The sequence below is a fragment of the Lygodium microphyllum genome, chromosome 11 (assembly GCF_053477565.2).
Source record: "Lygodium microphyllum isolate KBCC chromosome 11, Lygodium_microphyllum_v1.1.10, whole genome shotgun sequence".
In the NCBI taxonomy this organism is placed as follows: Eukaryota; Viridiplantae; Streptophyta; class Polypodiopsida; order Schizaeales; family Lygodiaceae; genus Lygodium; species Lygodium microphyllum.
In genome coordinates, this window is record NC_141145.1 from 51,345,656 (window position 1) to 51,359,806 (window position 14,151).

Here is a 14,151-nt window from a genome sequence, read left to right on the forward strand (position 1 = left end):
TGCCTTGTGTGAGCGCTTCACAAAGCATGTATTTTATGTATATTTCTTCTTCATGCTCAATAATAGCCCAATTTACCAAAATATATCAAGCTTTTAGCTTTTGAGTTTGCTTTTACCAAAATAGAAATAAAGCTAATGGACGGTGCCCAAAGAGTCTGGCATGCCCAACACAATGTCCAAATAAAAATAACATATCCGTGCGCCTAGGCGCATACAAAATAATAATAAATAATCGATGCCTCAATAGACATGACAAAATATAGGCGTGGCGCCTATCAAAATATAATCCATAGATCGAATACTCGCTAGACTCCAATGCTTTCCTCCGCCACTACTGCTATCTCTACACATCAACTGAAGCATTCACAATCGTTAGTAAAATAATACAATTAAACCGACAAAAGTGAATACCTAGCAGTCTTCAGCTACATAAATAAATCAACTGGTTAGAAATAAATCCTAACCTTAATTTATTACGAGTGCACACTCTAAACTCATAAACGTTTATTAATTTAATATGCATTTTGCGGAATCACCCGCTATGGAATCACCCATGTACACACTAAATTAATGAAATGCCCGAAAAGGACAGGCGTCCCCATCAACTTCTCGCACAAAGAATCCACTTTGTGTATGAGCCCCGGTCATCAAAGTTTATGGAAATCCACCGTAAAACCTCATGAAATCCACTGTGGCACGGAATCCACTGTGAAATATGCCTCCTGGCATCAGTATTCTAGCATTTTTTCACCTTTCCCACTTGGTGTGCTTTGGAAAGAGTTCTTGGAACCATTAACAGAGGATATACATCATCATTTGTATTTATAAAATCACCTGTAAGATGTCGCCAGTAATGAATCTTCGAAGCATATTGAAGAGCTTCTGTGTGAACATGGTCGTACTTTAACTAATTATCATGGACCCCCTACTCTATGTATACATATCCATTCAAATCCTTACATCCTTAATGAATAAAGTTATGATAGAGTTGAAAACGAGAGTATTCTCACGTTGTCATGGCGCTACGTGCATACCATGTAAAAAAAATCTAGAGTGTGGCTTTCTTATTGATTTAGAGAGCCAATGCTATTTTAGACATTAGTGTTAGTGTCCATGGTTCAAAAATATTACATTTTTGGATAAGTTTTAGCCAATTTTTGATATTTTGGATATTATCTCTTGTAAAAATCCATAAAATTGTAGATAACTTCTAAATTAGGATGACATGTAAAAGAAAGTATGTAGCTTTCAGCCAATTTGAGAGGATTTTATGTAAAAAGAGAGATTGGTGAAATCGTGCAATGCGCGATCGCAGTTTTCAGGCAGTGAATAGCACTCCGAAGGGGGAGATGAAGAAGGAGTGATCGCAGAATTCTGGTCAGGGGTGCTAGTATTTTACCGCCCTTTTAGAGCCAATGGAAGCATCAGATTGGTGATTTGAGTAGCATATAGGAAGGTATTATTTTATACACGCTTTTGTCTATTAGAGTTATATCTTCTCATAATGCTGAAAGAAACTGTTAGTCTTCATATCTTTTAGTATTCTTCTACATTTTCTAATTCTTTTTTGGAGTATTCTTCTACATCTTCAATTTCTTCAAACCCCTTCTCTTTTGTCTACTCCTCTCCCTGAATCTACCTTCACCCTGTTGTCTCTTACCCTTGTGGTGGACTCTCAACACCAAACGCACCGACACAGTGTTAGAGGAAGTTTATGCTATCATCAGATGTTAATTCCGAAAGATATTTGGGCTGATTTGGGGTTGATATCTTCAGTAATATTTAGAGAATTAGCTACATCAGTGTTCTTTTAATTCATTTCTTACTCTACATAAGACATCTTGTCAAAATATGCAAGTATTATGTGCCCCTATGGTAGGGCAATGTTTGTAGATCATTCATAGATGCTTTGAGTTGAATTAACATGAGCGTTTTCTCTTATTTCTTGGTTGTTGTAACTTATCCTTATCAGGAACTCAATTTGAAGCTCTCTTGAAGCAAGTCTCTTTGCCCTACAAGCCTTGTAATTGACTCATAAGCTTTTGTCCCTAACAGTCTACATTGAATGTAATCATGCAAAGTTGATTCATGCTATGGCATCATGTATGAATGATGGGATGCAGAGTTGTTTATGATACATGACATCATATTGTACTTGATTTTATAATTGGTGATTGCTCTTACAGTCAAGAAAACAAGCTTGATTTGAGTTAGAACTTATGAGATAATACTCTTGTGATCTTTGCTAAGAACATGTAGTTGGAAGCTCTATCAACATCTTTAAGAACTTGGCTTAAAACCTTCAACCCTTCTCTTATCTCTACCATCTCCAAAGTCTAAGCTCTTGAAATCTCATACATTCTTCTCTCTCAAACCCCTGTGATTGATCGTGAAGTACCTCTTGAACCTTTAAACATTCATTGTAATCTACTTATCTCTTGAAGACACATCTCCACCTATCTTGTCCAGTTTTCTTGCCAAACCCCTGTGGTGACCTTCAACCCTATGCACTACAACATTGGTGAACCCGACTTGAAGGTCGGTATAAGAGAACTGCAAGATGGGGGATACTTCAACAGATACTCTACAACAATTGGTGCGCATACTGCAGCAGACTCAGCAACAACAAATCCAAATGTTACAACAACAACAATAAAGGCAATATGAAGAGAAGATTGATTCCACAACTATCAAGGTCCTAGAGGAACTTGGACGGGAATTAAAACAATTTAATGGTCAAAATGTCTCTATTTTTATTCGCTTGTACATTGAGAAAATGCTCTTCTTTGGTGTATCGCAACATGCATGGACTCACTATTTTGCCAAACTAGCCAAGCATGGTCTTCAAGAAAGAATCCATGGTCTTTTTTAGCAAGATGCGGATTGGGCTGCATTCAAAAAAGGCCTACGCGAAGAATTCTTCTTAGAAGACTCTAGCCTAATGACAAATAAAAGTTTCACTGATTAGGTTGAGAAACCCAGCAAAGGTTTAGCTACAACAGCTTTATACCATGAGTTTGAAAGTAAATTTGGACAACTTGATGCTGAAGACCAACAAAGTATGCAAAGTCAGAATATTGAATTATTCCTTAAGGTTGCAAATCCCATTCTACAAGAGAAGCTTGTTGATCACCTAGAAGATGATACCTCCGAATCAGCAGTTAAGAGTTCATGGATAGATGTTACTGATGCAGTTAACATGATTGCTCGAAGAGAGCAGATGCGACTAAGATTGGGTTCTACTTCAACTTCAACAAATCCATTGATGGAGCTTGTTTCATCTTCAAAATCCCCTATTCCTTTGACTAATCAACCAACTCTTTCTTCTTTTGTTCCTTCCTAAAATGATGTCATGGATGAACTCATTAAAAGCATGCGTAACCTTCATCTGAATCTTACAGAAATTAGTTCCAAGGTGGAGAAGCTGGATGTCAAAGTTGAAGAACGAGGGAAAGACGGAAAATTCTGCATGCAGCTTAAACTGGTCTTCCACTGGACCAATTTTTGGCAATGGTGGAATGAAGAAAAGATTAGAAGATTTAGGTGTAAAGAATGCCTATGCAGCAATTGATGTAGCTACCTATGGGTTGCAAATTGAGCCAACTAAATCAAGTTTAAAAGCATGTAAAGCTAATGTGCAATCTAAAGTATGGATGCATGCACTAGATCAAATGGAACGTGGTAAAGCAGCCAAAGAAGATTTGGCTAACGCCAATCAGTGTATTCGAGGAATAACTAGTTGGAAAGAACAGGTAGATTCTTTTTTCGCCTTTGCACATTTGGCTAATGTCAATCATAAAGAAGTCTTGATTGAAGAAAAGAGAAGAAGAGAATATGAACCAAGGCCTTCCTCTTCTGACCCTTTGAAATGGGTAACTAGAAGAACACCTGAACAATGAAAGCTTGCTGAAAATATAACCCCAGATCAAGAGATGGAAGATGCGCCACAAACAAAGAAGACCTAAGGAAAGAAGAAAGGCAAGCAGCCAAGCTATAAATTGCAGTCTGACATAGAATCTGCAATCGATCTCAAATGAGTCCTAGAAGAACGAATTCTAGGAAGAAAAATTGAATTCACCTTAGGCAAAATTCTTGGAATTGCCAAACATAAATTCCATGATATAATTATTAATGTAATCAAAAGGAAAAGACAATATGTTGGTGATGAAGTTGAAGAAAGAGTGTATGTTTTTATGCAAGTTCTTTGAGTTTTTGTGCAGGATGAAGAGAAGCTGACTTCACAAGGAATTCATCTTGAAATAGTTAAATAATTAATTGCAGTAATTGAAGCTGAAGATAAAGAAAGCATGAATGCAAAAATTAAAGAAGTGAAAGCTGAAAATGTAATGGTCGGCTGGTCCAAACCGGTTAGGTAGCCCACCTCTCAAAAAGAAGGCCGTCTACAACACATGCATGAGGAGGAAGAGGCTCGGTTCATTCCAAGCTGTCACTACTCCAAGACACATTGGGCAAGAGAAACAATGGAGACAATCGTCAAATTTGGAGAAAAAGAAACACCATGTAATGCACTCTTAGACCATGGTTTTGAGATAAATGTCATGGCAAGGAGTCTCTATGAAAGCAGCCGATGGCCCATAGATGTTGATCCAAATTGGCAAATGAGAGCTGCAAACAACTCTTCTGGAGAGTTATATGCTGCATGTGCTAATGTGCAGGTAACTATTGGAGACATAAAAGACAATTTTCACTTTTTTGTTCAAGACTCTTGTAGTTACCCTATCATTCTTGGGCAACCTTACATTTCTGAAGCCTGCTTGGAAACAAAAGCTCTTGATGATGATTCTTCTTATGCTCAAATTCGAAGCAAGGATAATAAACGAGCTGTCCAATTACTTACTATGCGTGTTAACCATCATCGAAACAGAGATCGACTGCATGATTATCTCCTAACGCCCGAGAATTCAAGGGTTTTCGGGCTGCACTACGATAAAAGGAGGCTATGGTAGTGCGTCATGTAAAAATATTGAACCTCCTTATGCTACAGAAATTGTGTCTCTAGCAAATCTGTATGTATGTATAGCTAATAGTATGGGCTGTTATAAGTCTCTTCCAGCCATGACTAAAGCTGAAAGAAAATATTTATGTCATGTAAAAAGGGAGTTGAAAACTTATGACATGATGGTTGAAAATGAAGATATTTCAAGCATTTTTTTTGGATTGATTACTACTCACACATTGACTGAAATATATGCAGTTGCTCATATAGAAAATCAGGCTGAAAATCAGTCCATAGAAGTATGTAGATTGGATTTTTATCAAACAATTCAAGAATTTGTTGAGTAGGAAGACGTTGGTTTACTCAACAAGATTGAAGCGCAAGTGGAGAAAAAATACAAGACGGTGGACAAGAAAGTCAAGCCTGTGGCAGTCCCACTACCTCCTAAAAGTGAAGGGCTGGCTAATAGGGCAACAAATCAACCAAGTCTTCGTGATCCTTCCAACACTGGCCACAAGTTCACATCTAAAGTATAAAAGAGCTCGAAATTGGTGCAATTTCTTTCCTTTCACCGGCTAAAAAACAATCTTTTATGAAAATGCTAATGAAACATGGAGAAGCTTTTGCATTTCAGCCAAGTGAAATAGGCTGTGTGGATCCAAATATTGTGGCTCCTATGGTCATTTTTATGGTCCCACATGTGCCTTGGAACCTCAAGCCTATTCCTGTTCCAAGGGCACATTTGCCCAAATTATTGGAACTTCTAAATGAGAAGATCGGAATGAAGATTTTAGAACCTTCTTCAGCACCTTACTCAAACCGATGGTTTACCGTGCCCAAGAAAAATGGATCTTTACGATTCATTCTAGATCTACAGCTTGTTAATCGTGTCACAATCCGAGATGTTGGTTGGGTCCAATTGTTGATGGGTTTGCTGAAGCTTTTACAGGTAGAGCAATTTATTCTATGGGCGACCTATATTCAAGATATGACCAATTTCAGCTTCCATTAGAAAGCCGAGACATTACCACAATGAAGACACCTCTTGGACTAGTCCACATGTGTACTCTACCACAAGCTGCAACAAACTCCATAGCCCATATGATGAATTCCATGCACAAAGTCTTAAGGGACTTTATTCAGCAACTTACTCTTACATTTCTTGATGATGTACCTATAAAGGGATGTGAAGTCAATGAAAAGAATGAGGAGCTTGACAAAGATGGCTGTAGGACATTTATAGCTAACCATATTCATGATTGTGACAAGATTTTGATAAGGCTAGAAGTTGTGTATATTACCCTTTCTAGAGCTAAGTCGATTTTTGGAGTAGAAAAAGTCCTAGTGGTTGGACATCTGTGTGGCCCCTACGGACGTAAACCTTCACCAATCAAGATAGATGCCATCAGCAAAATGCAAGAAAAATGTACAAATATTTCAGAGGTGAGAAGATTTCTTGGCGTATATGTATTCTATCTCATATGGATACCACATTTTGCTCATGTAGCCAAAAATCTTTATCAATTATTAAGAAAAGGCCAAAGATGCTCTTGGGGAAAAGAGCATACTCTCACTATACACAAACTAAAGAAGTTTTTGATTTCAGCCCCCACTCTAAAAAGTCTTCTACCTTGGGAGGAAGGCATCAGTAGAGAAGAGTTGTTGACTTTGCGCATATGGTAGCTAGAAAGAAGGCCTGAAGATGTTCAAGTAGCTATTGAGAAGCTAAAAACAGCAAGACTAAAGAATAAAAGAAGATTTGATAAGTGACATCAACTTCGGCCAAGAGAAATTCAAGAAAATGACTGGGTTATTGTCCATGACAATAGCCTAGACAATCAATACAGTGCTTCTAGGAAGATGGTAAAGCGTTGGTTTGGCCCGTATGTGGTAAAGGTTGTTCATGACAATGCCACATATTCATTGGCTAAATTGGATGGAACAAGCATGAAGATACCCATAGCTAGAAAAAGAATCAAGCTCTTCAAATGAAGAGAAAGTTCAACATATGAATTAGAAGACTTGGATATAATTCAAGATCATGAAGACATACAGGAAGAAGAAGAGGTAGAAGATGAAGACATTGACATGGCAGAAGATACTACTTCTAACACTGAAATAGCACTTCGAAGGGGGAGATGAAGAAGGAGTGATCTGGTAGAATTCTAGGCAGGTGTATTGGTATTTTACCACCCTTTCGGAGTCAATGGAAGCATCAGATTGGTGATCTGAGCAAGCTCTTGAACCCCCATACATTCTTCTCTCTCAAACCCCTGTGATTGATCGTGAAGTACCTCTTGAACCTTTAAACATTCATTGTAATCTACTTATCTCTTGAAGGCACATCTCCATCTATCTTGTCTAGTTTTCTTGCCAAACCCATGTGGTGACCTTCAACCCTATGCGCTGTGACAACATGTGGAATGCATGCTTAATGATAGACAAAGAAATTCCTTCATGGTGATAATGAATGCTATTGATATTGGTTAGAGAACTACTTTTTTCTTGGATGGGCAAGGTGGTTTAAGAAAATTGTTTTTGTACAAATATGTTCTTACAAGGCTCTGTACTCAAGGTTGCATTGTCATAGCTACAAAGTCCTCAAATATTACAACATTATTTTTTTCACATGGTTGCACAGCCCATTCAAAATTCAAAATATCATTACAAGCAGAGAACAACTCTACATGCAATATACATGTTCAAAGTAACCTTGCAACATTGCTAAGAGAGACAAGTCTTATTTTGTGGGATGAAGTTCCAATGATGCATCATTACAAATTTCAAGCATTTGACAAAACTCTCAAGGATATTATGTGGTGTGATAAACCATTTGGTGGTAAGGTTGTTTTGCTGGGTGGACATTTTAGGCAAGTATTGCCTATTGTGAAAAAGGGTAACAATGAGGATATTGTTGGTGCAACTCTATGTTGAATATGCAGTTTTGTGGCAATATATCAAGGTCTTGAACTTACACAAAATATGCGAGTGACTATGAATGAGGACCATTTTATTGCATGGTTGCAAGGTATCGGGGATGGAAAAGATCTATTAATTGGTAATAATATATAACAAATTCCATTTACAATGATATTGAAGGGAGGACCAATGTAGAACTTAATACAATTTATCTATCAAAAAGTGCATTGCATACATGATTATCATCAGTCATTCTTTAGTGAGTATGCCATTATTGCACCTCGAAACAATGATGTGAAATTTTTTTAATAACCATGCATTGCAATTGATGCTGGGAGATGTTAAACAATATTATAGTACCGATTCCATTGATATAATATAATAAAACACCTTTTGTATAGTGTTGAATATCTTAATTCCCTTGACCTTGGTGGTGTTATTCTTGCTCATGTATTGCTACTAAAGATAAATGCTCCAATAATGTTGCTCATAAATTTTAATCCCTTCAAAAGGTTTATGCAGTGGTACAAGGCTTATATGCAAGGCATTTAATAACAAGGTCATTGAGGCAAAGATAATAGCACTGCACCGATGTTGGGGACAAAGTATTTATTCTAAGAATAACTTTCATCCCAACTACATTGTAACTTCCTTTCTCAATGAAATGTTTGCAATTCCCTATTCATTTGGCATTTGCAATGTGAATTAATAAATCTCAAGGAAAAACGTTATCAATTTTAGGGTTGTATTTGAAAGCCTCGATCTTTATTCATGGATTGCTATATGTTACATTATCAAGAGTAAAGTCACCAACAATTTGAGAGTTCTACTTAATGAGAGAGAGGATATGGTGAATGCTACAATCAACATTGTGTAAAATTAAGTTTTGCAAAAACTATTGTAGCCTCTCAAAACGAAGCTCTTATTTGATTTGGTTCCTTTAAAAAAAAATAATTATACTTCTTTATTTCCTTGATTGTTCTTAGGGTTTATTTCTAGATTCTAAGGTGTATTAGCTTTCTTATATAACATTTTAATTTTGATAAACTTTTTTTCCCCTAATCTTTACTATTTTATGGGTCAAACTATTTTTGAATATTTTTATGCACAAGCTTACCAAATGAGATTTCAAGGGGCATTGCACACTATGGCTACCGATGACATTGTTTGTACAACTTTGTATATGTGTATATTGACGTTTCAATAGAAGTATACTTAAGTTTTTTTTTAAATTTTTAATCTAAAAAACATGTATGTACAAATTACTTTTAAATTAGTAATTATTTGTTAGATTAAATTATTCATTATTTTTAGAATTTACTTTTTGATTATGAAGTGTATAAACTTTTTATTTGTTCTTAGGGTTTATTTTTGAATTGTAAGATGTGTATTAACTTCTTATGTTATTAGGGTTTGCTTTTGAATTGTAAGATGTATTGGCTTCTTTAAATAACATCTCAATTTTGATCAACATTTCTAGTTTTTTGTATTTTTACATTTTTTTTTTGCTAGATGGCTCAAATATTTTTTAATATTATGATGCATCACCTTACCAAATGAGAATTCAAGAGGCATTATGCACTGTGGCTATGGATGACATAAGTCATAGAACTTTGGCGAGAGTAATTGAAAGATTGCCAGATGATGGATTTACCAATGGAAATACTCCTTTGTATATATAAATTTGATATTTTGGATATGTCCAATGCTATTATGTTAGATAAATAGAAGATGATTACTTTGTATCTCACTCCCACACTAGACATATACCAAATGATTGAAGCAAGTGTGAGTTCCAAGATTTGTCATGTTTCATTACTTTGCACTAGTTCCATCCAAACTCCATTGATTACTCTACAAATGTTAGAGCTAATCATCACATGCCCCTAGGTAGTACTTACTCACTTTCTTTGTAAATATTTTATTGTACGAAATTGATAAACCTAATATTGTGTTTTCTAACATACTTTTTCATTTTCATTTGTTGCAATGCAATCTGGGAGAGGGCATGTCACAGCTTCACCATTGCCTGTTTCACATCCTACATCTACTTTGAAAAACTCTACTAAGAAAACAAGGCTTTATTTTCAATAAATGATTTAGAACACTACATACTCTCTTGCGTATTTTGCTTATGTTGTGATTGGGATACTACAATGACATTTCGAAATCACTTTTCTTTCATTCATCTTTTTGTATTTGTATAGTTTAGATAAACAACGTTAGATGGCTTTTCTTTCTTTTATATGGTGGAGTCAATAAATTGCAAGGGTAATGCATTTTTGAAAATCAAGTTACTAATTTAATACTTGATATAGAAGTGTAATACATTAACTAATAATAATATAAGTGCTTTACAATGGTTTTGGGGTCTCTCATGCTTTGTTTTTTAGGTTTTTGAGTTGGTTTCCATCTCTCTCTTAAAGTTTGCAGCAAAGTGCCAAACTTTAAGTTGGAGTGTAGCACCTAATGGTGTTATAATAACGCTCAATACCTCGAGAGGCTTAATTATAACTTTTATTTTATAAAAATATTTGAAAATTCGAATTTTGGACGACCTTTCCCGAAACGACTGCGATTGTGTTTCTTTGAGGGTGGCGCGGTTTCCTTATGGGCTTCTGGTCCAAAGGGGAAAGCCATCACGTTGGTTTTGCATGAAGGATGTTGTAGACAGGGCAGCCCAATCAATTTCATGGTCAGTTGGAATATATGTGTGGAATTCTACCGAAACAACAGATAATGCAGCAATCTGATATTTGAGATATGGAGGAAGGTTGCCATTTCTGCTGATAAAACTCTGCAAGCTTGAATGGGCAGGCCAATCAATGTCATCGACAGACTTGTAATCTGCTGTAATCTTCAAATCCGCAGAAACAACAAATAATATGGCAATCTGATTTTGAGAGGATGGTGGAGGATTGATAATGCTCTGCAAGCTCGATTGCAAACCACAGGGCTAGGTTTCCATTGTTTTTGGGGCTTTCTAGGAATTTCAGCAGACATTTCAGAATGATGAGAATATGTCAATGAAGTGGCAGACCTGTGAAACATATTCGTGGTCACTGCAAACGGAATGATTGGCTCTGCCTTGCAACATGGGCATTGCACCTGCCTGAACATGTCTGCAAGGTCTGAGGATGTTAACAGCACCACATGGTGTACTAATATCCTCCAACAGCAGTAGTGCGAGGCCTTTGCGCAACAGGCCTTGCACCACCTATCAAACATATACCTTCATGCATTCATTGGGTCCTTACGTGAGCATAGTATAACTTATCACCACAGGAACATGATGAACGTGTGATTTTTTCCAGGCTCTACGATGCCATGTTTATTATGAAGCTTCTAGTTTCAACTGCAGCCAACTCACAATATTATTTCAGATGCTGCATTGAAAAGTTGAGTGCTTTACACTGCTTTCCTTGCCAGAAGGTGTGAACTGTTTGGCATGGAGAACAGATGCAGAGACAAGGGGCTCATTTGTGCAGCATCATGTGAGATCGCAAATGTACAGCAACCATTGAAGATGTATTGTTATACTTTTCTGCTGCCAATGAGGATATATATTTTAAGCCTTCTGCATTCAGTTGAATGGTATGTGCTGACTGCATGTTTTCAGTTGTTTACCCAATTATTTTGGTGCTCATATAAATGTGAGGACAGAAATCTGTGAAAAATTATTTCATTCATACCAGAAGTCTTTGGATGGGTGCAGAAATTGGGTGCTTAATAATTAGTATTCTGTGTACTGCTCCAAAGTACTGACAGTTACTTACAATAGAAATACAAACAAAATGCTTAAAATTGCAAACTATATCAAAGTGAATGGTGGTGTACAATTAAAATTAACTTTGCAGTTATATTTGAGCTTGTAAGCAAGTTCAAGGTTTTACCAATGATGGTCTACATTGTAATGACAACGCTAGATCAGATGGAAAGCTGATACAGCAGATACATAAATACATACATACTTTGTGTATGTTTGTATGTACGTATGTATGTGTGTATGTAACGATCGTCTATCAGTATAGGTTTGTAGGGAAGTGGGCCTTGAAGCTACTAAAGTAGCTTGTGTATGACAACTTGACACCCAAAGGGGCAGCAAAGGCTATGATGAGGGTGGAAAAGTAATGAAGTTTGAGTCCTTTAGTGGTGTACAAGATAGGTTGAAAGCTTGACTTTCATTTAGCAGTTTGATGTAATCTATTCAAGGAGAACTTTATTGAGCTCTCAAAGAATTGAAAGGTAGCCACTTTCTTGAAGAGGAATGCATTGCAGTGGTGGTCCACTCTTTTGATGCAAGGTAGAGCACCGTCGACATGGGTACAATTCAAGAAAATTATTGTATCGAATTGGTTGACAAGTTTCTTTGAGGTGGATATCATGACAGCTTGGAATAAGGTGTGGATGCTAGGGAATGTAAGAACTTGGAGCAATATAATAAGAAGTTTTGGGATGCATTGCTACCTATCACTTCTTATTGCCTTGTACCCCTTCATGAGTAAGTGGATAAATATGTTTGTGGGTTGCTCAAAGGAATTAAGGATTTTTGCATTAAATCCACCGTGTCTAGCATGTCTTAGCTTATAGAGACTACTACTACAGCAGATGCTTTGTTGGGTGGGAAGGATTTGGGCTTCCTAGAGAGTGGAGAGAAGTTTAATAAAAAGTTGTTAAGGCCGAGAAAAGAGGAAGATCTGAAAATTAGCCTGAAAAGAGGCAAAAACAACAAAGAAAGGGCTTAAAAACATTGGCACAACGTAAGGAATTAATGGCTTCAAATAAATGCTTTATTTATGAACAAGAAAGTCACATTTCAAGGGATTGTTCCAATAGACAGCAAGCTGAATAATCAAAAAATGAGGGAGATCCTAAGGGAAAGGAGTCCAGAACATTAGTGGGATTGGTGCTTGATGTTGTTAGTGATTAACCCAATGATGATGCTACTGAGTTATGTATAGGTCAAAATTAGAGATCAGTATGCATTGATTTACTTTGAGAATGTTGTATAAGCCAACTTCATCTCTGTTGACATAGCACCCTGTTTAGGCATTAGAGAGGATGAGATAGGATCCATGGGGAAAGTTGGAATAGCATGTAAAGGCCATGCAGAGCCTATTACACAACTCATTGGAAAGCTTCGGTTACATATACAGAGATATGTGGAAAACTAAGAGTTTTTCATTGCTCCACTTAAGGGTTGTGATGTGTTGCTTGGTATGCCATGGTGTCACTGTATGAATGCAACGATTGATTCTCGTGCAAAAGAGATTACTATTCAGCATAATAGAAAGATACTCATATTTGATGTAAAGTTGAAAGAAGAATCTGTCCCTGTTGTATTTGGAGCTGCCATTTCTAAAGTAATGAAAATCCATCTTTTAGAGTACTTGGTTTTTACTAAGGGTAAAAATGATAGTGAGAATGTTGGAAACATGTCTAAGTTAGAGAAGGATTGCATGCCATTTCTGAAAATGTATACTCATTACTTCTCTCAATCACTTCCAGGGCAGTTACCGCCTGAATAGCTTGAATATCATGGCATGGATCTTATCTCTGAAAGTAGCCCATCTAATAAGGCACCCTATAGATTCAATGTAGCCTAGTAGGAGATTATGAGTTAGGTGAATGAGCTATTAGAAGAAGGGTTGATTTAGCCCAACTCATCGTCTTTTTGTTCTCTAGTGCTTTTGGTGTAGAAAAATGACGATTCATGGTGTATGTACATTGATGATTATCATGCTTTGAATAAGATTACGATAGAGAACATGGCGTATGTGCATCGATTATTGTGCTCTGAATAAGATCACGATAAAGAATTGCTTTTTGATTCCTCGGATTGATGATGTTATGGATAGATTGCAAAGGGCAGCCATACTCAACCGTATAGATTTACAAAGTGGGTATCATTAATATGCATTAGATCGGAGGATGTGTCAAAGATATCTTTTAGGACATCTTTTGGGTTATATGAGTTTCTTGTCATGCCTTTTGGGCTTACGAATGCTCCTGTCACTTTTAATCGGATGATGGATTGCACTTTTAGGTCACATAGAGGATTTGTGGACATTTTCTTTGATGACATGATTGTCTACTCAAAGAATGGGATATATCATAGAAAGCATTTAGACATTGTGTTTAATGAACTGATGTATAAGGTTGGTTATCAATGACAAGAAAAACGAATTCTTTTTGTTTGAAATCCACTTTTTGGAGCATATTGTATTGGTTGATGGTATTTGTATGGACCCTGCAAAGGTTGAGGCAATATGATT

The 14,151-nt window shown here is 36.5% G+C and overlaps 1 protein-coding gene across 1 annotated transcript in view; it reads left to right on the plus strand.

Moving 5' to 3' along the window:
• Positions 1 to 10,480: 10,480 nt before the first annotated feature.
• LOC148028809 (uncharacterized) overlaps positions 10,481 to 14,151 on the plus strand; it is a 104,995-nt gene continuing 101,324 nt past the window's right edge. Inside the window, exon 1 of the mRNA XM_087687598.1 lies at positions 10,481 to 11,470. Within this exon, the coding sequence (XP_087543724.1) occupies positions 11,468 to 11,470 (3 nt within the window). The 5' untranslated portion in view covers positions 10,481 to 11,467. The remainder of the gene's footprint in view (positions 11,471 to 14,151) is intronic.